Genomic DNA, 25,485 nt, shown 5'->3' on the forward strand with positions numbered 1-25,485 from the left:
AGGCCCTCCCTGTGCAAGTCTCATGCAGAACACCTGTAGAGGAACACTGTGAGGTTGATGTGATGGGTATGAGCTAAAGAGCTTTCCTTGTGTTGGTGGGGGTGAGAGGAACCACCAGATCCCCATTCCTCTGTATTGGGCCAGGTCTGAAATGAGTCCTGTTTAATGCTCATGGAACAGAAAAATTATTTTGGTTTGGTTTTATTTTATTTTATTTTATTTTATTTTATTTTACTTTATTTGATTTTTCATTCAGAAAGTGGTATTGAATGAAATCCTAAAAGACTTTGGAAGTTTTGCCGTTACCATGTTAAAGTAGTAAGCATGTTGATATGAGAACCATCAAATATAACAGTTGTTATTCCTTATAGCCTGAAATAAAACAAAGCTTCTGCTTGTATCTTCTACAGCACAGTGTCTCTAGAGCTAACTGCAATAAGATTATTATGCTGTTTACGGATGGTGGTGAAGAAAGAGCACAAGAAATTTTCCATAAATATAATGAAGACAAAAAAGTAAGTGATACATGAAAGATTTTACTACATAAAATTCAGCAGCACAAAGAGGAACATATAAATATGGAAGTGAAAGCATTTTTGATATGTGTATAAAGTACTTTTTAAAAAAGTATTAGTATTGAACCTTAGGGCACTTAAACCTTTCTCAATCTATAACATTTCTTTAAAAAGACATAAAATATATTTAATATTTTACACCTTGTTACTCACTGGTGTCAAGTAGTACAGAAGTATACCATAAGCCATAAATGATCAAACTTTTTATTGACATTTTTCTTGTATTAGTGTAATCCTTGCATTATCAAGCAGAAACACAAATAGCTAAATGATATGAGTTACAGGTATATCTCCTCACTGTGAATATTTTCTGTGTGTTTTTGTTGTTCATCAGGCAAAGGCAAAACCAGATCTCAAGGTTAGAATCTGAATCTGAATAGATTTGGGCTGGAACAAACCCACATGTTTTTCCCAGTGAGGCTAATTATACCGTTGACTGTCTTAGCTAGGAGTGGGTTGGCTTTCTATTGATCAAGTTTGATCTGTGGTTCAAGCCCCCACCGTGTGGGCTTGGCACGAGAATCACTGGATGAGTTTTGTTGTTCAGATTAGATTGGATTGTTATTTCTGCTGGGTTTTATTTTGATTTTTTAATCTAATCAAATTTGTAATCTGGCTTTTGCATACTTATAGATGTACAAATGCATGAATATATGTGTCTGTGTGAAACAAAACAGCTTTGTAAATTGTCTCCTACTACATTTCAGTGTAAATCATTATATTTAGAAGTTTAATCACTTTCTAAATAAAAGTTAAATATGAGCTGGGTTCACACTACAACTAAGAATTTACCTTTTCTAGTGTTTGGGGATGTGCCTATACCTGTTTTTTTGTGGGGGTTTTTGTTTGGTTGTTTTTTTCCTTTTCAAAAAAAACAGCTAGAAGTTAGATCACAATTCACCAAGACATTTTAACAGTTGCTGTGGATGCTTATGTACAAAGCAGTGGAAGTATTTCATGGGAAATCCTCATATATTTGAATGAATCCTATCAAAAGGAGAACTAGAAATGCAAGACACAATTTCCATCTCCACCAGTGATTCAATCAGTGACCTTGAATAATCGTTTTTTGTCTGCTTTGTAACAGTGTTTCACATAGAATGATATGGTGGGGTTTAGTTAATCCTTGTGTCTGAGCTGAAAGTACTTTTAAAGCTGACAATTAGAAGGAAGAGCTGAAATCATAGCAACTCATTGTGTGACACACATGGCTGTATTCCGAAAATATATGCAGAGATTCCTCTTCAAATTGGAACTTGGTAGCTTTTATTGTGTTGCAACAAAAGCCATCAGCTGAAGAAAATATGTGCATAAGGGGGAAGATGTAAGATTAATTTCTTCTTATTTTCTGTTTAATTTGCCATGTTAGGAGGAAAGTATAGTAAAAAGCCCAGTCCAAACAACAAAACAGGTTTGTAGTGCTAAGATCTGTGATCTTACTCACATCATGCCTGACAATCAATTGTTCTGTGAAGTATAATAATTGAAATGTAGGATTTATTAATTTTAAATGGTTATTTTACTGCATCCTTTAATACTGTAAATTTGCACTGGCAAAGGCTGGGTTGGTTTTATACATAATACACTCTCACTGTCTTATTCCCTCTAGTAAATGAGGGTTTAGGGATTTTACTGTATACAGCAAATGTATAATGGTGATAATGATCACTGTATGCATTTCTGATTATTTAAGTATATTTTTTATATAATTAAATGCAGCGCAGATGCAATGCAAGGCAAATTTCCTACACTTGATTAAGTTCTATGTACTACAAGTTCAAACCTTAGTAAGCATTGACATTTTGTTACTTGCCTAATAAAGTAAAGTACTGGGTTGCTAGATGCCATCCCCCCCTTATTGGTTTTCTCCAAGGTGACATTTGAAATACAAGAAATACTAAGAAGGTTTTTGCAGGTATAATTTGAAGAACCATTTTCTTTCTCCTCATAGTTTTCAATCAGTAACAAAACTTGTGGTGTTGAAGGGAAATTTATGGTTGAAAAATTTCTAATGCAATTGAAACAGTAAATTCATTTTTAGCAATAATGATGAAACCCCTCTGACAATCTTTCATAACATTCTAATATTTTTAAAAATAAGACTAATAGAAAACATGCTTGTGGTCATGCTCTCCTTAGTAAGACTACACTTGATTCCAGAATGATGACATGTGAGCTCTCTTGTTCCCTCTCTGTGTAATTTAATGTTAATCTTAATCCAGTAGAACATAATAATATAATTGACAGACAAATTCTAACATGAAAAATAAACATATACTTTTAATTTTGTAAAGTCACAGTCACAAACACAGTGTTACCTTCTTAGATTGCATAATAGGCTGCTTTCATATACTAAATGATGAGATATTTAAAGATATATGGATCTAGGTTCTGTTGTCTTTATTGCAGTTAATTTATATTTTATTTCACAAATAGCCCATTGAATGTAAGACCAACTTTATAATTATCGTTTGTAGAGAAACTATTCAATATGACTAAGATGTTAAACAGTTTTCCATGTTTTACCGTAGTAGCACTTCGTAGTATAAATATGTATCAGCTGATGTCTTTTCTTGCCTGCTCTGCATTTGTTTGACCATTTTTCTTTGTGTTCTGCATACAGTATATCAAAGACGAATCTTTATTGTCTTATATCACAGTCAGTCATTTCCCGTCTTAGGTACACTGTGTTGTAAACTTACTAGTTTTTCTTCTACAAACAAAAGACCATTCATTCAAATCTATTAATCCTTGTTTTCATCTTTGTAATGTAAAATTGCTTCAGCTCTAAAAATATTGTTTTCTTCATGTCAGTTACTTTGTAATTCCTTGGCATGAGAGAAGCTTCAATAAGTTTTGGCCCATCAGATGACATGACTTAGTACACTTGTTTGCAGTGCCCTTAGTGCAACCTTCAAGTTAAGAAGTGAAAGAATATAATAAACAATTGGAAACTACTAAAAGAGCAGCCTAGAATCCAGAGGCTGGAAAATTGTCCTGTTAAATTAGGGGGTTTAATCTGTTTGAAGTAGCATAGAGATATATTTAAAATAATCTTCTGTCTTTACAAATTGTTTACAGTGTGAATATGAGGGTTATTATAAAACTTATGTAACACAATTTTGAGGAGGAACATTCCTAGTTTGCATCTGTTTGAAGTGGAAAATCACGGTTGTGTTTCACCTTTGCATGCCTTTTTCCCTTTATAAAGCCAGATTTTATTGTCACAGATTCCAGCTACATGCTGTGCCTGATATTTAAAAACTGGCATGTTTACCTTTACAGTGACATTTGGGGCACTCACATTAAATGTGTGAAATACCACACACGTGCTAAATTTCAGGAATGGGGATGGTAAATTTTCATTTTATTTGCACTCATACTACAGATGGCTTCACTGAAGACAGCAATATAAATTTAATTGAAATGTAGGCCCAGTAGGCGTTCTCCATCCTGAGAATTTTGAATTCAGGTTCAAAATAGAAAACTAACTACAGCTCTTTGGGGCAAATTGTGCACCCTGGAATCTGTGTTTTGAAGGATTGCTCAGTTTATGTGAGTAGGAGAAGACCTTAAACATACCTCATACATTTTTAGTTGTTTGAGGTTTCCTAGCATGATAGAGGTGTGTGGGTCAGCTGGATTGATCTGACCCACACAGGCAGGAGGATCTGACCCCTCAGGTAGGAGGAGAACTGTAAGGTGGGTCTCGTGTCCCATTCCCAGAGACTTATCTGTCATGATTAATGCAACCTCATTTTGTGTAGATTTTTCTGACAATATCATTTGAGAGGAAATGGTATACAGAGTTTTCCAACAACTCAGTTCCATTAAAAAAAATCTGTATGATGTGGTAGGCACAGAACTAATACAGTGATAGAGGTCCTATGGGAGAAGGCTCCAGTTTGCTGTAACTCCACTGGGAAGTTCATGACTGGCAGTGACTTCTTCCAAATGGGACACATTCAGCATGTCAGTTGAATGACAAAATGAAATATCTGTGAGAAAACACTTGCAAAACTTTCTTGCTTCCTACAAAATGCCCCCTACTGTCATTACCAAAGGAGGGAACTATTTTCTTCATTGGTTTGAATCGATTATTGCGCAACTCAGGTCAGTAAAGCTGAAAAGAAAACTGTGTTAATCTAGGCAATGGTGAATGAATCGTTCTAGACAAGGCTGAAAGTGTTAGTCCTGACTACAAATGACCATTGAAAAAGCCCATGACATTTCCACTTGGGGTAGCCATGAGAGTCTCATCAGGTGTCAGACTGAATGAATGTGACTTCCTAGAGTTACTCGTAGAGACAAAAATAGAAACAGCATTTTTCTCAACACTAATATCAACTTTGAATAGAGCTTAACAGCTGTCAAAGTGTACTCCAACAGTTCTTGCATTTCTGAATGTGTGACAGACTTGTGCCACAGGATATAACACAAAGTAATGAGGTGAAGGGTTGAAGCAAGCAAAATTGTGGTTTATATCTGAATGGCATGTAGCATAGTTTGACAGATAGAATTTAAACCAGTTTCTAAGCTCTAGATTTTAGATTGTTCTCTGACCTTCTCTACATTAGCTTTCTGTGATCTTTAGACAACCAGACACTAAGATATTTCTCGTTTCTCCTGATAGTCCCCCTGTGCTGTGAATTTCCTTGAAGTGATGGTACAGGAAATCCCATGTAGAAGGAATCTCCAGCTAGCTGGTTAAACTGGCTCCCTGGCTCCTTCCCTAATCACTGCTGTCTTAAGAGTGTGTTATCTTCCAGCTATTAATTTTAATTTATTGTATGTACTGTGACATGCACAACTGGTAAAGCTAAAATATTCTGGGTGAAACTTGGGTCAGTACTCATAAATTCCACAATCCATTCCTTTTTCTTTCAAAGTAGAAGTGGATACCATGTTATTAGAGTACTCACTGAAGAAACATCTTATCCTTAAGGCAAATTATCTATTTTTTACCTCTTTCTTAGCTCCACTTATTAATGAAGCGCTTGCAACCTATCCACTGTTCCAGCTTCTGAATCCCTAATATAGAGTAATGCCACTAAATTATGAATTTAAATATTCCATATCAGCAGTCTTCCTCCTCTGACGCTCATTATCCAGACATGCTTCACTAATAGTCAAGTTGCACGATACTAAGCTATTTAACGTCATAATTGTGTAAATCCCTGCAATAACTTTTTTTTTCGATTTTTTTTCAGTGTGCTATTAGGCACACATTTTTCCCCATAGACCTAAATTTTGAACCACAGTTACCTGGTGGGGTGTGTAGCCCTCTTCCCCCACTAGGAATCATAGTGATTTGTAGGATACTGTTTTTCAAAAATGTCTATATATTGTTCTTTTAGCAATCTCCTCCAAAGCTGACGTACCGCTACCATGTGTCAGTGCCCTGGCAATGCTGTTGGATTACAGCAGTCTGTCACAGCCTTTCCCACCCTGTCTTTCACTGACCTCTTTACCTTTAGACTATATAACATCACCTCTAAGGTTTTTCTTAAAGATTTCAATAAGGACGTCATATCCACTTTACTTCTTATCCCTTTTTCACCTACTTTTCCCTTCAACCGACACATCCCCTGTGCTGTTCTATATACCTACACTAGTTTGTTGGGCAAGATCACTGCAGACTTAGAAGAAGCAGAAAGTGCAGCGGGGCAGAGGAGAGTTTATTTTAGGAAGAAGATATGCGTGCAGAAGAGCCTTTTCATGCATGTGTCCACAGACACATTCATGTATTGATACAGAGATTCTCTTTAGGCTGCTGTTTGTTATGAGCATGAGTCCGTCTGGGTTACCATGTGGCGTTTTTATCTACTGTGCAAGATAAAAATCCACGTGGTGGTGTTGAGAACTGTAGAAGGCTAATGAAAGTTTTAATATAGCTTTGATGAAAAGTAACCTTATCGGTCATATGAGAATCATGTGTATCTGTTACATAAAACCCAAGTGGCAGCTTATTTCCTTCAAATTTGGCATGGAGGAGGTTATTTGATGCTTCTATTTTTGTTGGTATTCAATTCCAAACAACTACATTAATAGTGATTTCTTCAGGGTATCACATAGAGGTTGATGCTGCAGATGGCATAAAATGATTAATCAAGGCAACAAGGATAGGATATCACTTAGTATAGAAAGCACATTATGTTTGTGATGAAAGCAAGAGAGTCAGACTGCATTTTACTTATTTATACAAACAAAATGCTACATATGGCATAACTGAGGTTAGACATCAGAAGGTTGATACTGTCTCAGTCTCCCCATGTATTAACTGTGCGTTCACTCTTATGAATTTAGGATTGCAGTGAAATGCCATGTGAGTTGGTTGTATTCTTCTGTAATTCAAGAACTGGAGGAACGGGACTTTCTGCAATGAGCAGTTTAATACCTAGGCCATGCCTGATGGTGTTTATGTAGCTTCATCTTTAAAGTATGCAATTCCAGAGCATCCTTAGGTATTTACATTTTTCTGTTTCAACACCTACCTGTTTAGAAAGCTTTCCTTAAAATTCCTTAAGGTGTAATAAGTTTAGAGATTTTTTTTTCTATTTTACATTCATTATAGAGAACAATTATTTCTCATCATAATTTCCTCATGCATTTTAGGAAACCATTTGTGTATTGTCACCCTCATCCAACTTTTCTTTTCAACTTTTGTCTTCAGCTAAACAAATGGATTTCTTTCAAATTCTCTTATTTCTCAAATTCTTCAAATTCTTTATTCTCTCCCCCATTGTGTATAATGACATGTTATCTCTACCTTTCTTAAAACATCCTCTTGAACAGTTAGAGAAACTTAAGTGATATCAAGAGAACAGAGTATTTTCTATTACTGTTTTTTCATGCAGCACTGAGGTAAATACACCACAGAATATAACTTCCATTTTTGGAAGTGCCTTGCATTATTGAACCATATTTGTTTTCTGCTTTGCTCTGAATCTTTTCCCCACAGTGCTGCTTTTTCCAGGTATCCTTCAATTTCATTTTCTGTGCTTGATTTTCTAAGTGTTTTTAAACTTACATTGTACTAGGCAGTTTCTTCTTGTATGTTTAATCACAGAATCACAGAATCAACCAGGTTGGAAGAGACCTCAGGGACCATCGAGTCCAACCGTTGCCCTGACACACCCTGTCAACTAGACCATGGCACTAAGTGCCATATCCAGTCTTTTCTTAAACACATCCAGAGATGGTGGCTCCACCACCTCCCTGGGCAGCCCATTCCAATGTCTAATAACCCTTTCTGAGAAGAAATTCTTCCTAATGTCCAACCTGAACCTCCCCTGGCGAAGCTTGAGGCTGTGCCCTCTTGTCCTATCACTAGTTGCCCGGGAGAAGAGGCCGACTCCCACTTCACTACAACCTCCCTTCAGGTAGTTGTAGACTGCAATAAGGTCACCCCTGAGCCTCCTCTTCTCCAGGCTAAACAACCCCAGCTCCCTCAGCCGTTCCTCATAGGTCAGACTCTCCAGACCCTTCAGCAGCTTCGTCGCCCTCCTCTGGACTCGCTCCAACACCTCAGCATCTTTCTTGAAGTGCGGGGCCCAGAACTGGACACAGTACTCAAGATGCGGCCTCACCAGTGCCGAGTAGAGAGGGACGATCACTTCCCTAGACCGGCTGGCTACACTATTCCTAATAGAGGCCAGGATGCCATTGGCCTTCTTGGCCACCTGGGCACACTGCTGGCTCATGTTTAGCCGGCTGTCGAGCAGCACCCACAGGTCTCTTTCTGCCGGGCCGCTTTCTAACCTCTCTTCCCCCAGCCTGTAGAGCTGCATGGGGTTGTTGTGGCTGAAGTGTAAGACCCGGCACTTGTTCTTGTTGAACCTCATGCCGTTGGTCTCGGCCCATCTATCTAACCTGTCCAAATCCCTCTGTAGGCCCTTCTTACCCTCCAGCAGATTGACACTGCCACCCAGCTTGGTGTCATCTACAAATTTACTGAGGGTGCACTCAATCCCTACGTCTAGATCATCTATAAAGATATTGAACAGCACCAGCCCCAGAACTGAGCCCTGGGGAACACCGCTAGTGACCGGCCGCCAGTTGGACTTTGCCCCATTCACCACCACTCTGTGGGGTCGGCCATCCAGCCAGTTTTTAACCCATCAAAGAGTCCACCCATCCAAGCCCCGGGCAGCCAGTTTGCCTAGGAGGATGCTGTGGGAGACAGTGTCGAATGCTTTACTGAAGTCTAGATAGACTACATCCACAGCCCTGCCCTCATCTACTAAGAGGGTCACTTGGTCGTAGAAGGAGACCAGGTTCGTCAAGCAGGACCTGCCTTTCATGAATCCATGTTGGCTGGCCCCAATGCCCCGATTGTCCTGCATGTGCCGTGTAATGGCACTCAGGATGATCTGTTCCATCACCTTGCCTGGCACCGAGGTCAGGCTGACAGGCCTATAGTTCCCTGGATCATCCTTCCGGCCCTTCTTGTAGATGGGCGTTACGTTTGCTAATTTCCAGTCAGCTGGAACTTCTCCAGTTAACCAGGACTGTCGGTAGATAATCGAGAGTGGTTTGGCAAGTTCATTTGCCAGTTCCTTCATTACTCTGGGGTGAATCCCATCCCAGGGATTCCTCTTCATGAGGATATAATGTATTCCTCTTCATGAATAATGTATTCCTCTTCATGAATTTCCAGCTTTCTTGTAATCCTTTATTCTTTAGATTATCGTTATTATATTCAAGAAGCTAATTCTCTGAGTTTGCTGAAGTCTTTCTCTTTGAAATGTTATACTTGTTTTACTGCTGTCCTACCTTCTTTTCCTTGAAATAAAAATCACTTTTTAATCTTTCACTCAAATGATCTTTCATCTAGATTTTCAGTTAATTCCTTCTTAAAATTCAGAAATAAATCTAACTGGTTTTTGCATCTTCTAGAACAAGAAATTTTCCTAACCCACTACAAGATATTCAAGAATTGTGTCCCCTATAATAATGTTTTATCCACAGGAACCTGTATAATTAAAGTTATAACTAATTTTTGTATGCTTCTGGTGTTTACTGATAGAAGTGAGATAAGTAAATCTCAAAGAACTGACTGTAATGAGTGCAGCTGTAGACAGAGAAGATACAGGTTGTTCTGCTATAAGTGCCACATAAGAGAGACTCACAAATCCCATTCATTTAGAAACATGAGAGTGGAGAAAATTTAGAAGTTAAGAATTGTGTTCTGCAGATAGAGAAGCAAAACTGGACACAAGAAAAAAAATATTATTATGAAGACTAAGAAATGCTTTTGTATAAAATTACCCATTATATAGTCACGATGCTGACATTTGTGTATTCACTGTCTAGAGTTTTCCCAAGGTTAACTTTACAACATTGGTGTAAAAGTGCAACTTTCTGGGAAGAAACTGCAGAATTTGTCCACTTAACAGAGTAATATAACTGAGCTAACACAACTGAATATATTTTTTAAAACAACTAACTATTTTAAATTACTCTAAAACTTGATAGAAATCTTAGTTTCTAAATGCTGCTTAGGCCAACTGGTAGATGGATGTTAAGCGTTAGTTGAGCATTAGTCCATTAGTAGATAGAATTGTTTCAGATGGGATGGGACATCTTTGAATGAAATTATTTGCCTATGCACTGGTGGAAAAAACAGACAGAAATATGTAGAAGGCTTTATACCGGGGCTCAAAGGGAGAAGTCACAGGATGGGACTCTCTGTAGTAGGCAAGAGAGTAAGGGAACAGCTGAAACAAGCAGATGGTAGCACAAGATGTGTGCATGCAGCAGAAAAAGAGATGACAGATTAAGAAGGAAGTGAAAAAAAAATTCAAGAAATAAAGTTGCAGTCCATTCAGATAACAAGAAATATGTGTTCATATATTCAAGAAGCAAAACAGAGGAAAGGGTTATGAAATGGGAAATGAGAAAGCATAAGTGTAGGTGTACTGTAAACTTCATTTAAGCAAGTAGAAACCCTGTGCAACTTAAATGTAAAGTACTAGATATTGCTGCAGACATTGTAAGGAAGGATTTCTGCTTTTTAGGACAGAACATCAGTACCTGAGAAGGGGGAGTACTGTTTGAGAAGAGTAAGAATTATTGTATGTAATTAAGAAGGCCTTTTTGTATAGCGTTTTGCAAAAAATCACAGAATGTTAGGGATTGGAAGGGACCTCGAAAGATCATCTAGTCCAATCCCCCTGCCGGAGCAGGATTACCTAGACCATATCACACAGGAACGCGTCCAGGAGGGTTTTGAATGTCTCCAGAGAAGGAAACTCCACAACCTCTCTGGGCAGCCTGTTCCAGTGTTCGGTCACCCTCACAGTAAAGAAGTTTTTCCTCATATTTATGTGGAACCTCCTGTGTTCCAGCTTGCACCCATTGCCCCTTGTCCTGTCAAGGGATGTCACTGAGAAGAGCCTGGCTCCATCCTCATGACACTTGCCCTTTCCATATTTATAAACATTAATGAGGTCCCCCCTCAGTCTCCTCTTCTCTAAGCTAAAGAGACCCAGCTCCCTCAGCCTCTCCTCATAAGGGAGAAGTTCCACCCCCTTAATCATCTTCGTGGCTCTGCACTGGACTCTCTCTAGCAGTTCCCTGTCCTTCTTGAACTGAGGGGCCCAGAACTGGACACAATATTCCAGATGCGGCCTCACCAGGGCAGAGTAGAGGGGGAGGAGAACCTCTCTCGACCTGCTGACCACACCCCTTCTAATACACCCCAGGATGCCATTGGCCTTCTTGGCCACATGGGCACACTGCTGGCTCATGGTCATCCTGTTGTCCACTAGGACCCCCAGGTCCCTTTCCCCTACGCTGGTCTCCAACAGGTCTGTCCCCAACTTGTACTCATACCTGGGGTGTTCTTGCCCAGATGCAGGACTCTACACTTGCCCTTGTTATATTTCATTAAGTTTCTCCCCGCCCAACTCTCCAGCCTGTCCAGGTCTCTCTGAATGGCTGCGCAGCCTTCCGGTGTGTCAGCCACTCCTCCCAGTTTTGTGTCATCAGCGAACTTGCTGACAGTGCACTCTATTCCCTCATCCAAGTCCGTTTTGACAAAAGGCAAGGAAAAATTCATCTTTTAAGTAAGGGATGAGTATTCTGGTGAAAAACAAACAGAAAATACCCCAGCCTCTACTTTTTGTAGGTCTTATTCCTAAAAAATAGAGGAAAAAAACCCAAAAATTAAAAAAAAAAAACCTGATATTTTTCAGAACAGCATCAGCCCCCATATATGGTCTTTGAATTCTTAGCCTATTATGTGTTTCCATTCCTCTTTTTCTAGATTCAGCTTCTATTTGAAGTCATATTCATGTTAGGCTTGTATCCAATTCAAAATGACATATTTAGTATTTGCTGAGGCTTAGATGGGAATCCTGTGCTCCATAATCTCATTATTAGTCACGTGCAAAAGAAGACATTTAATCTATACTGACCAAAGAACCTGGAGTGCAAGCTGCATATGTATTTTTTTAATAATTATTACTTTATTTAAATGGATCTTTTTAACAAGACAGAATTTGGTTTATTTACAAATGATTTTATGAAGCCATCTCTTTTCCGGTGATGAACTGTGTGATGCAGACTGGCCATATTGTGTTCTTGATCCTACATGTAGACAGGAGAAACATCAATAACCTCAATGCTTTCTGTTGCAAACTTAGTCTGTAGATGCTATTTTATGTGAAAACAAAAACAAAGAGAAAACCAGAACCCTCTAAGGCAATATTTTTCTATAAGAAGCATATTTACAAATAAGGGTGAAGATCATTTTTTCTTTTTTTCAATAAAAAGACAGACTTTGTGAGACATGATTAAAATTCACTCATCTCACCTCATAGACTGAAAAACTGCTTATATCTTGTCACTTAAAGTGTGTTTTAACTACAACATATTGTCTCTTCTCTTTCAGTCGTTGTGAATGCAAAATTTACATCTAGATTTACTAAGAACACTCTGTTACAAACTGTTAAACACACCAGGGCTATAGACAACCCCAAGGCTGTTTTACCTGTGGATTGCATGTAGGATCAGTTCTATTTTTTTTTCTGAAAATTTAGTTTATTTAGCTGATTACAAAAGAAATGAAAATGCATATCATTTGGTACAGGAGTGAACTGTGTCATGATTAATTTTATCATCTTTAAACCATCCATAGGATAGGTGATATCTATAAATCTATATATATGCAATGTTTCTGATAGACAATCCTGAGGTTTCAGGTGCAGTTTGGCAAGAAGTACAATGCACAAGCATGCACAGTGATTGCATTAATTGCTAACTGTGAAGGATGTTCTCTATTACATGATTACATATCTATACATAAGACTCGATCTTTCAGCCGCGCTAGGACATTTGCCAGTCGCTGACAGCAGGCATCGTCAGTGCCTGCTTGTGTCAGCAATGGAACGTCTTACCTGCAAGCAGAGGCAAGGTCAGGTTGCCCTGAGCACAGCCCTATATGGCAGTGCTGGGTTTGCATTGTTATACAGTAGTTACTAATTTTTTCCCCCTAAAAAAAGGAAAGGGAACCAAACTTGAAGCATTTTCATCGCTAAATCTCTCTCTTCTAAGGTGATCTGAAGATATTCTTCTGTTCCCAGGTCAGTCTTCAAGAAACAGCATGTGAACATGGACAAAAGTCCCTCCACCTGTTTAGCTGGCATACCCTTTTCCAAGGTCACTAAATCGTTTTCATGTAGAATTTTCATGTTCCTGTGAGGATCAGGCTGTTGTAAAATTAGACATGAACTTTGTATAACTGATAATTCCAGAGCGGAAGATTTCCTGTAAATGGGTTCTGCTGGAAATGAGAATTTCCGATGGCCCTTCCCTTTCCCCCCGTCCTTTTCCCTCTCGTAATACAAGTGTTTGGCATTTGCAACCATTTAGTTTCAGTCACTATTTTCCATGCTGTACAAGCACTGGAGTAATGCAAGTGAAAAATGGAGGCAGTAACTACACAAAGGGGATAGTTAGTACACTATTTTCAAACAAAAACTCTTTGCATGAAAAAAAAAAGGCAGAGTACCTGATTAAAAATAGTGTTTGAATTATTCAATGGAATATTAAATATTCCTTTAAATCCTTAGCCCATATTTGTAATATTTCTTTCCTGGGGCTTATAAGGCCCCCCCCAAAAAAAGAAGAAAAAAACCCAAGAAGATTTAGTGTCAGAATATGAACTGTAAATCTCTCTCTAATTAATCTGGTCCTTTCCAGCTGTTCAGCTGCTTTCAAACATTGTTTTGACTATCAAACAAACACCTAAACTGCTTTTAATCCAGAGTACAGTGGGAATTGCTTTGTCAACTGCTTTGTCTTGTTCCTGATATAGGCCACCAAATTTTCAAGGAACTCTCAGGAAAAAAATGACTTTTTCTTCAGGCAATGCTAAATGCAGAGTTTCAGAGAGAAGTAGCTTAGGGAAAAGGAGGAATTTAATTGTTTTTCATTTCAACAGAAACTTTGTTACTAATACAAACAAGGAAGGAAACAGATCAACTGAGTAAATAGAACACAGGTAGTTGAAGTAAAACATTAAACAGCAGAATTGTTAAAAAGCTGACAGTGTAATTTCTTCATCTGAAGACTGGGAGACAGGATGAGTGGCTAGAAAATCACCTGATCCAAACTGAGTGGTTTACATTTATTTCTGATGTGATGTGGGGTGGTCCGGTGGGGATGGCACTTTTGGTGGAAATCATGGGAGAAGCACCCAGTGTGTTGGCATCCTTTGAGCCAGAGCTACAGTCCCAAATCTGCATCACAGAAGACTACTTGAGGACCATTTTGGGATTTTCTAGATAAAATCCACCTCTGCCTTTCAGCAGGATGAGTTAAGCATGCAGCAACTGCATTATACTCTATGGGAGACATCATATTAATCTAAATGTCTTAAGGCACCATTTATATTAGTAAATTACATGGGACCAAGACATGGCCTTGAACACTGTCCTGCAATCATTTATAGGTTTTAACTGTTAGTTAAACCTGAGAGGTTTTCAGCCTCTGCCAACTGGTGCACTCCCAGACAAGGTGCTGGGACTGCTCCCGGGGCAGCAAGGAAAGGAGAAGAGGGAAGGAGCAATGATTTAGCTTCTATGCATGTACATGGGCTCTGCTGCCACAGTTGCTTTTGAGGCTGGAGAGGAGGTCATGGCCTGGTTTTTGATAGGGTAGACTCAGCCAGATTGACTCTCAATTAAATTCAAGCGCATTGTGGTGAAGTCCTACGGGTGTTTTTGAAAGCACAGCTTTTCTCTTTCTTACCGCTGTTCTTGAGACTAATGTTGTAAAAAGCTGATAAAACAGAGTTGATTTATACCTACACCTGGAAAATGTTGAGATTAAAAACTTCACCTTATTTGTGGAGATAGTGTGTTGTGAGCATGCATAATTGAATATGTAAGGCATTCGACACTGTCTCCCACAGCATCCTCCTGGACAAACTGGCTGCCCGGGGCTTGGATGTGTGGACTCTTCAATGGGTTAAAAACTGGCTGGGTGGCTGAGCCCAGAGAGTGGTGGTGAATGGGGCAAAGTCCAACTGGCGGCCGGTCACTAGCGGTGTTCCCCAGGGCTCAGTTCTGGGGCCGGTGCTGTTCAATATCTTTCTAGATGATCTAGACGTAGGGATTGAGTGCACCCTCAGTAAATTTGCAGATGACACCAAGCTGGGTGGCAGTGTCGGTCTGCTGGAGGGTAGGAAGGGCCTACAGAGGGATCTGGACAGGTTAGATAGATGGGCCGAGACCAACGGCATGAGGTTCAACAAGAACAAGTGCCGGGTCTTACACTTCAGCCACAGCAACCCCATGCAGCTCTACAGGCTGGGGGAAGAGTAGTTAGAAAGCGGCCCAGTGGAAAGAGACCTGGGGGTGCTGCTCGACAGCCGGCTAAACATGAGCCAGCAGTGTGCCCAGGTGGCCAAGAAGGCCAATGGCATCCTGGCCTCTATTAGGAATAGTGTAGCCAGCCGGTCTAGGGAAGTGATCGTCCCTCTCTACTCGGCACTGGTGAGGCCACATCTTGAATACTGTGTTCAGTTCTGGGCCCCGCACTTCAAGAAAGATGTTGAGGTGTTGGAGCAAGTCCAGAGGAGGGCGACCAAGCTGGTAAAGGGTCTGGAGAGTCTGACCTACGAGGAACGGCTGAGGGAGCTGGGGTTGTTTAGCCTGGAGAAGAGGAGGCTCAGGGGTGACCTTATTGCAGTCTACAACTACCTGAAGGGAGGTTGTAGTGAAGTGGGAGTCGGCCTCTTCTCCCGGGCAACTAGTGATAGGACAAGAGGGCACAGCCTCAAGCTTCGCCAGGGGAGGTTCAGGTTGGACATCAGGAAGAATTTCTTCTCAGAAAGTGTTATTAGACATTGGAACGGGCTGCCCAGGGAGGTGGTGGAGTCACCATCTCTGGATGTGTTTAAGAAAAGACTGGACATGGCACTTAGTGCCATGGTCTAGTTGACAGGGTGGTGTAGGGGCAGCGGTTGGACTCGATGATCCCTGAGGTCTCTTCCAACCTGGTTGATTCTGTGATTCTGTGATTTTGTGAATAATTCTGCTTGTACTTCTGTGATACTTCTGGCTTATCGAAGATTAAGTCTAAACTAGGTAAAGACTTAAAGGATCACATAATCAGTGGTCCATCTATCTAACTACAATGAATTTAGCAGAGTTAGATTAGTAGGTATCAGCTAAGTATTTATACCTTCATAGTTTTGCTATAGAGCAGGAAGGAGCACCACGTGCTAGTCCATTAGTGAGTAAGGGATGAGTTGCTGTAGTTCCACAAGGTGGCACTGGGAAGATGTAGAACAGTGCAACTGAACTAGTGTTTTTCTTGGTTTTGTGAGAGTGTTAATTCTGGAATGTTTCAGTATGTTAACCATAATCGTGTTTTCAACCTCTGCACTAGAAAATATCCCCATTTTCATGCAGGTATGTTTTCTTTGTGAGGAAACAAAGCTGGACGCAATCACTTATTTCATTTTTGAAACACTTCAATTCTCAAAACACATTTCAGAGATTCATGACATTCACTTTAAAGATTTCTTCAGTGAACATGCAGGTTTCATTTTATGCATATGTTATGAAGACTTCAGGCATAATTCTCAGTTGTTAGTTTGTTTTGGAGAGTGATTGCATATAACTACACCACACGTCAGTTTTCTGAGTCAATTTTCCCAATCCATTAAGACCATTAAATGGTTTAGGCCCATATCGTCAGTATAGAATCACATTCAAAGCAAATGAGATTCTCCATTAATCTCCTAATATGTAACAAACTTAATTTTTATTTTTATTTTAAGATAGAAGAAGGATTAACGTTAGACTGTAATGTGAGCTAATTTTTAGTGTCATTATTTCTTTTCTTTATTAGACTATAATTAGATCATGAATTCATAAGTTAGCATTGCAGCTTGAAGTTTGAGGTTGAATTGTAGTGAATGAAAGATATTAATGATAGAGAAGACTGCAAGTATACATGGAAAGTCTGGGAGAAATAATTCACTGTGGATAAATGTCTAGAAAAGTAGTTCAAAGGACCTGCTTTATTAGTCTTTAAACATGTGCCTCAGTTAAAAGAGTTGAGCCCTCCTCAGTCCATCACAAGAAAACCATCTTTACTCTGATGTGTGAATTACACAGCTGTATCCATGCTAATAAACGATCCAAGGCCAGGGTGCAGGCTGAAGAAATGTCCACAGTTATCCATACTGTTTAATTGTTAACAGACCCAATGGTATAGTTCTTGGCCTGTGGCAATCAACTCTTTTGAACAATGCCTGGGTTCAGCTCAGGGTGTAGCATGAGCCAGGGCCTGTTCCCAAAAGACATTATAATGAGATCACCTAATATGAGGGTGGGACAGGGAGGGAGGAAGGCAACATAATTTAGCCATAGAGATGTGAGTCGTGCTGTGCCACTTGCCCTTGTGGCTTAAGAAAGAAAACGGGTTATATCTCATTTTATTTACCGCATAAACATAGCCTAAGGGACTCTAAAAGTTCCCTCTAGCACATCATTGTGAGTCTTACCCCTGCTGTTAAACACAGAACTTTTATTTCTCTTCTCCCTGTGCTTCCTAGGAAAATAAAGCTGCTTTACTTTTATAGATATAACACGAATGGTTCAGGACTACATTCCTGGAAGTCCTGAATTGAGCAGTTCAGCATGACAGTTTATGGACCAGAATCTAGGTGAAACTCTGTATTTGGTGCTTCCCATTGGCTAATCCTAGGTAATTTCCTAATTAATATATAGGATTTTCAGATTGTCCTCTGAAGTTCTGTTCTCGGTTCAAACTGATCATAAATGCATTCTCATCTCAGTTAGTTTGTAGCAGAATCCAAAATCATCTTCAGCTTTCTGCCCACAGATGTAAACACAGTAAGAAAAAAATACATTCACAGTTTTAACTGTGGTAGCTTGAAAACCACATAACATTTCCCTGTTCTACAGCAGAAGAGTACCAAAATGATTAAATGGTTTAAAGGCTATATTTATAAGGGATTTAGAAGGCAGAGTGCATAATGGAATATAGAAAAGCAGTTTCATGATTTTATTCAGAAAAATAGGCTTGGTATATTGTTCTCCTATTTCAGAAATGTACCTATTAATATAAACTGCAAACAATTTTTCATTATATCTGATAATCTATAAACAAATTAGTGGGAAAAACAATTTCCTGGGTTGTGCTGGAATTACTGAATTATTTATTGCTCTTTATCACAGCTTCTCTTGGTCTATAGTAAAAGAGATTATCTGTGAATCTTTACATGCAGTTAAAAAGGCCAGATTAAAATATTCTGAAATCTGTCATCACTAAAACTGAAGTAGCATGATTTGATGAGGTCAATTTTTGACTCAGTCAGTTTGTTTATCTAGTGGCAGAAGAAGATGCACTCTTGCTATTTTTACATGATAGACATAAAATGATGGGATTCGTCTTGCCTATGTTTAGTCAAGTAAATTAACCATGTAGCTCTCTCGATATCTGATAAAGAGCAATATGTATCTTCAAAGGTCAGTTAATCTCCTCCTTAACAGAGTAATGAAGAGAAGCACATAAATGGTTATTGGGAGCTCTCTCATTGCAGCAGCACAGAATTCAAGAAGAATTTAATTTTAAAAATATGCATGTTCATCCACTCTGAACCACTTGCAGAGTGGTTGCAGTTTCTCAAACTTTCATAGGCCTATACATATCGCCTACACATACACATGGTGGTCTAAACAGCAAGTGTGATTTTTGTGCTTAGTTACCACTTTGATTTAACTTCACTCAAGATGTTAGTTTTATGTAATACTCATAACATGATACACCCAAAGGAAGAGTCTAACTTAATCTTGCTTTATTTTATTCCAACAGCAAGATGAAGAAATAACATAGGTAAAAAAGCAACTGAGATCTGCAGTAAAAGCAGCTTTTTCATGGGTAGCTCTTAATTTCTGTGTTCATCACAACTCTGAAGTGCCATTATCCCCTAATATCTGTAGCAGTCAGAATCCTTCTATTCATCTTGATTTTTATGAGCTTTTTCTGCTAGAGAGAAATACTAAAAAAGCAGCAAGTTAATTATATAATTACGCAATTGTATTTTCTTCTATGCAGTACTTCTTCCTCTATTTCCTGTAGCTTCCTTTTCTGTCTACAACTTTTGCTCATTAGGAGTTGGATTTTTGCTTGTTTTCCTCTGATGTCCTTTATAGGATTCTAGGGTAAGTCAGGTTGCAAGGGATCTCCGGAGGTCTCTAGTCCAAAGCCAGGAATAAGATCAAGCCAGGTTGCTCAGGGCTTTATCTAGTCTGGTCTTTAAAACCTCTGAGGAGGCAGACTTACAGCCTCTCTGGGCAGCCTGTGCCACTCACTGTCTGACTGTCCTTACATTAATTCTACACTCGTTTTGCTTGTTAATAAGTATATTGCTCTATTATATACTGTAAATGAATAATACAAGGAAGAAAAGATTTTGTGTTTTCTTCCCAAGATTAGTTTCAGAGTGTGAAAAATATGGAGAATTAGCTACCCGTTACAAACACATGATATATTCCTGACTGAACTAACACTGCTCTGGACTCTCAGTGGTAGAAATTAGGACTTCTACGTTTCACAACAGTTTCAAGACTGTAGTGACTGGGCTGGCAGAGCAGGCTGGTGCCCTTCTCTATTTCTTCTCCATTCTAAGGGTATGAGTTTTCTAGAAGTACTTTACTTTGAATAGTTGCATTGAGAATCAGAAAGTGTGAGAGCTCCTATTTGTTTTTCTGATTATTCTATTGTTGTTTTTTTTTTTGTTTGAAACTTATGTTCTTTAAGAAGAGAATAAATGGATCTTCCCTATATGGAGGCAAAGTTGCACTTCCCTTGGGAAACGGTTTTGGGGACATCCAAATGTCCATCCGCTAGTGTGGATGGTGGAGAGCAAGAGTCGTAGCAAAAGGACTTGGGAACCTGCAGTGTACGTAGAACATAAGAGGCTGCAGAGAAGCACAGGGAAGAAGAAACCAAGCCTTGGTGGTGATGGAAACCAACTTCTTGAGATCAAAGAGTACTTGGCAGTTTGCTTCAACTCAGAAATCCACTTAGTTGGTTGAAACTAAACTTGAAAGGAAGGACAGGCAAGGAGAGCTCATATCCATTGTGCCTGATCTAGTTGCTCCAAGTGTTCTCAGTCATAAATTCCCTATTAAAAGTAACTAAATCTGTCTTTTTTAGTTTAAGAGCCTTTTGTCTTCTTTGGAGAGATGTCTATAAGGAAAAGGTATAGACAGACACATCTCAGTCCTTTGGCTGACTCTGGGTCCTGTCACAGAAAATGTTAGCACAGAGTATGGGGGTTTTTTTGCTAAAATTGGCTTGTTTAATTTGACTTGCTGACTCATTTTTCCAGCTGGTCTGTCATTCTACTCGATTCCAGATGAGGCAATAGGAAAAAGAAGACTCTTTTGAATGTTCCACCCTCTTGCCAAACCAAGTAACAATTAAAAACTCCAATTTTCATTGCAGTTCTTTATCTCTGTTAATTATCCAAGGAACACTAAATCAGATATATTGTCCTCCGCTTGTTGTCAATAATTTAAATGCTAAATTCTTTATAGATTAGTTGCAGATTTAACATGCTGCTTCTTTCCCTAAATTACATACCATTTCGCAACTTGATTCCAATGCAGTGTTTCATTTTTACATTTGAGATCAAATGCTAGACAGTCCAGTCTAATGACTCGTGTTTTGTACACACACAAGCAAACCCACATCACTCTGTCTTAACTTAAGTAGTTATTTTTAATCCAAAGGAGACATCAGGTCACTCAACTATCTAACTAGTGTCCTTTACTGGGGCTTTTCTTATTTCAACATAATTTTGGAGAAGAATGTAATCTGAATCAAATGTTTAGTGGACACTAAACTGGTAGTAGTGGTGAGTCCAAAAAAGAACAGGAGTGTAATAGGCAGGGACGTTGTGAGCTGAGAGATACATAGAGAAAATAACATTGTGATATTCAGATTGGAAAAAATAGATGGTAATTAAATAGAAACAGAAAGGTCCATTAGAAGAGTCATAGCTGACATTTTATAAAAGAGGTCAAGAACAAACGGGGGATGGCAAATGTAACTTGAATTTACAATATGATACAGTATTAAAAAACTAAATGAGATGCAGACGTATCAGGTGAAATCATGTTCGCACTATCAATACTGATATTTTCGAGGTAATAGAAGGCATTTTTCATCTGTTTCTATCCATATGAACTATGAGAACAAAATTTTACCATCAGACATGTAGAGTGATTCACATACCTGTCTGGGTAACTAGAATTGTAATACGCTTGACTCATGACTGAGAAATGACCCTGTATGGGATAGTCTTACTAGTTTTATTGAAAAACTTCAAATTATGTCTGTATTTAAAAAAAACAAGCACACGAATCAGCATTTAGTGCAGCAGAGTAGTTGCTTTAATGCTGTCTTTTAACTGCAGAAACAAAGGGCTTGTACAGATAAAGCAAATCAAAACATATTGTTAATTAAAAATGACATCTAGTACAAAGCTCTGTTTGCCCTTCTTGCATATAGAGGTCAACACTAATGAAGTTTTACCAATTGCTAGCTGCTGATTGGTGATTTGGAGCTCTTCCTACAGGTCTTGGTTAATACATAAGCTCTGATTTTGTCACGCAATTTTTGTTGCTTATTTGATAAATGAAGGTTTATGTAGTAATTGCACATGCTAAATAATGTGATCAGAAATTGTATTAACAATCACTTTAAAACTTAGCAACAATCACTAGTATTCAAAAAGCCTCTGCAACTTTATATTGGAAATATTATTTAAAGAAAACATTGCCTTATTACTCAGGTATAACCTGCATGTAAATTAATTGTATTATGCTTTAATGTTAAACATAGTCAACGTGTTCCATAGAAAGGAATTCATATTCTGATTTCATGTTGTGATCTGCATTTTGTGAAGTGGAGTGGTAAAGCTAAAAGTCCATAAATAAAGAGATGCCTGAAAATGAAAGGCAGTCTGATCCTTGGACATTTCTTGAGACAGACATGATAACAGTGAACAGCTTATTAAAACTGTCGGGAAAATATTTTTCCCACCTTTTACAGAAACACTCAGCTTTGGAGCAAAGTTTTCAGCCAGAAGATGAAACTTAATATTTCTAGTATTTCTCTGTGTCTTGAAGGATTTTTAATTTGTATACAGCAATACTGGGTTTTGTCTTTAATTTTTCTCATTTAAATCAGACAATTTGCATGGAAAATAATTTCAGCTGAAAACCCTGTTTTCAGTCCAAAACTTGGATAGAATTTATTGAATTCTTCTGAAGCTGTAACTCCCCTCAGTTGTTGAGATAGACTGGAGTTGCATTGGCTAAACAGAATAGAATTACGCTTATAAAACACATAGCTTTAATGAATATCAAGAGCTTAAAGTGAAATATCAGAAGCTTAACACTTCTGTGGAACTCTGTTGAACTAGTTCAGTGGTTTTACATGAAAAAGACCAAAAGTCAGAACAAAATGAGAATTTGTTTTCTGTAGTATCTGAAAATTTCATATCTTCTTTTCCTGAAATTATTTTATATCCTAAAAAATCCTGTTTTGCATTGCTTTGAATTCTGATGCCATGCATATGTTCATTTTAATTCATTGCTGAGCATCTAATATTGGTAGGAGATTATGTCAACTAATTTAACAAAACCTGAAGAGTTATAATTACCACCTTAGAAAAAAAAAATATTTAAGTGGTTCAAAGTAAGAGCTTTAAAGGATGAACGATGTATGAAAGAACACTCTTCTTGAGTTTTACTTCATGGACCAAAATAATTATTAAGAATACGTAAAATATCATAATAACAATGTATCTATTATGGTGATAAAAAATGGAAAATTCATAGTTCTCTTTTTCTGTTCAAGTGTATGAAAAATCCACGTATCACTAGCTAATTAATGACTTATGTTATATGCATTGGTTTTTAACTTGCATAGGTACGTGTGTTCACATTTTCTGTTGGCCAACACAATTATGACAAAGGACCCATACAGTGGATGGCTTGTGAAAATAAAGGTACTGTGCTTTTTCTTTGAGAACGTTCTTTGCTAGAGCTTTGGATAGGCAATATCTTTACTATTCTTTAAAAATTGCAGATTTTTTTTCACTTCCAAAAAGTTATTTGATGGAATAATATGTATATGCATATATATGTAAAGAATAAGCTTGCTTATTTATTTCTGATTAATTTATTTAAAACTTTATATTGTAAGAAAAATATCACAGTATTTTTATAATAATAATAATAATAAAATATTTATTATGTTTCTGTCACAGCATATTAAAATGACCATTAAATGGTCAAAATGACTTGCACCTCAGAGTAACTGGGAATTCAGGAGTACAAATTCAGTACATTATGTCAGCTTTAAGCACAACAGACAAAAGAAACATTATATACTCTCACTGCTTAAGAGTAACGAGCTTAGCCTATATGGCATGGTGACCCATCATATGTAGCCACACGTTGTGTTGGCATCTACTAAAAAAGTATTTCATTCATACATGATAATTTCTATAAAAATTAAGTTAGAAATTACAAGCTAAATGATATTCCTCAAGTTTAAGAGACTAGCAATATTAAGATGGCATTATTTCTGTTCCAAATTTTAGGTTATTATTATGAAATTCCATCCATTGGAGCCATAAGAATAAACACCCAGGTAAGTGTGTTGGCCAAATCCAGATGTAGTTATAACACAAAGAAGTGAGTAATTCCTGTTCTTAAATGTGTAGCATTTCATCTCTGTTTGAATCGACTGAATTTTTAGATACACTACATTAAGAACAGAGAAAAAATTAAGGCTTTCTTTTATGTATGAAGTATCATTCTGTTAAAGTATTCTAATTTATTTTTATCTTTTTAGTAGTTGCAGTGAGCCAATTTTCGATGTGATCCCTACTTCCCTGGCCAGCTGGCCCACAGCAGCTTGCACGCACACTAGTCACGCTAGCATCCTCTAAAGCAAGCTGACCATGTGCACACAACACAGTGTTTGAAGTGACCTGTATCCTTCAGACTCTCTCTGCACAAGGACTATGTTTTGGGCAGTTTTTCCTCCTGGCCTTACATGGTCACTCTTTGATCCTGAGACATGACAACAATTTTTTTATGAAGTTCTATAAAACCAGTATTTTTATAACACATCTAGAAATTCATAGTATGTCTCCTGCCATACTTACAGCATGATCCTAAGGGTTTGTATTACATGGAGAATGCTGTGGATGTGTGTGTTAGGGCACAGCCCTGCTAGAATATCTGAACTCAGCTGGGCAGAAACAGTGACCTGGTACAATCCTGCTTATTGCAGATGTTCCTGGATTGATCCAACCAGTCTGGGAGATACATGGCTTTTCTCCTTCAAAAAGGATGCAGGACCATTTTAGCAGATGTGTGTAGATAGTTAAGGGCACCGGACCCTGGAATTCTGTGATTTGATCCAAACGGACAGTGTAGATGAATCACAGAATCACAGAATGACAGAATGTTAGGGATTGGAAGGGACCTCGAAAGATCATCTAGTCCAATCCCCCTGCCGGAGCAGGATTGCCTAGACCATGTCACACAGGAACGCGTCCAGGCGGGTTTTGAATGTCTCCAGAGAAGGAGACTCCACAACCTCTCTGGGCAGCCTGTTCCAGTGTTTGGTCACCCTCACCGTAAAGAAGTTTTTCCTCATATTTATGTGGAACCTCCTGTGTTCCAGCTTGCACCCATTCCCCCTTGTCCTGTCAAGGGATGTCACTGAGAAGAGCCTGGCTCCATCCTCATGACACTTGCCCTTTACATATTTATAAACATTAATGAGGTCCCCCCTCAGTCTCCTCTTCTCTAAGCTAAAGAGACCCAGCTCCCTCAGCCTCTCCTCAGAAGGGAGATGTTCCACTCCCTTAATCATCTTCATGGCTCTACGCTGGACTCTCTCTAGCAGCTCCCTGTCCTTCTTGAACTGAGGGGCCCAGAACTGGACACAATATGCCAGATGCGGCCTCACCAGGGCAGAGTAGAGGGGGAGGAGAACCTCTCTCGACCTGCTGACCACACCCCTTCTAATACACCCCAGGATGCCATTGGCCTTCTTGGCCACAAGGGCACACTGCTGGCTCATGGTCATCCTGTTGTCCACTAGGACCCCCAGGTCCCTTTCCCCTCCGCTGGTCTCCAACAGGTCTGCCCCCAACTTGTACTGGTACATGGGGTTGTTCTTGCCCAGATGCAGGACTCTACACTTGCCCTTGTTATATTTCATTACATTTCTCCCTGCCCAACTCTCCAGCCTGTCCAGGTCTCTCTGAATGGCTGCGCAGCCTTCCGTTGTGTCAGCCACTCCTCCCAGTTTTGTGTCATCAGCGAACTTG

The 25,485-nt window shown here is 38.7% G+C and overlaps 1 protein-coding gene across 4 annotated transcripts in view; it reads left to right on the top strand.

Annotated features, from left to right (window-relative positions):
- Positions 1-25,485, top strand: part of CACNA2D1 (calcium voltage-gated channel auxiliary subunit alpha2delta 1) — a 453,094-nt gene that overhangs the window by 364,651 nt on the left and 62,958 nt on the right. For all 4 annotated transcript variants that reach the window (XM_068400329.1, XM_068400331.1, XM_068400330.1 and 1 more), the window contains exons 12-14: positions 411-515; positions 23,064-23,142; positions 23,740-23,789. In XM_068400329.1, coding sequence (XP_068256430.1) covers positions 411-515; positions 23,064-23,142; positions 23,740-23,789 — 234 coding nt within the window. The remainder of the gene's footprint in view (positions 1-410; positions 516-23,063; positions 23,143-23,739; positions 23,790-25,485) is intronic.

Source organism: Nyctibius grandis, chromosome 5 (genome assembly GCF_013368605.1).
Source record: "Nyctibius grandis isolate bNycGra1 chromosome 5, bNycGra1.pri, whole genome shotgun sequence".
Taxonomy (NCBI): Eukaryota; Metazoa; Chordata; class Aves; order Nyctibiiformes; family Nyctibiidae; genus Nyctibius; species Nyctibius grandis.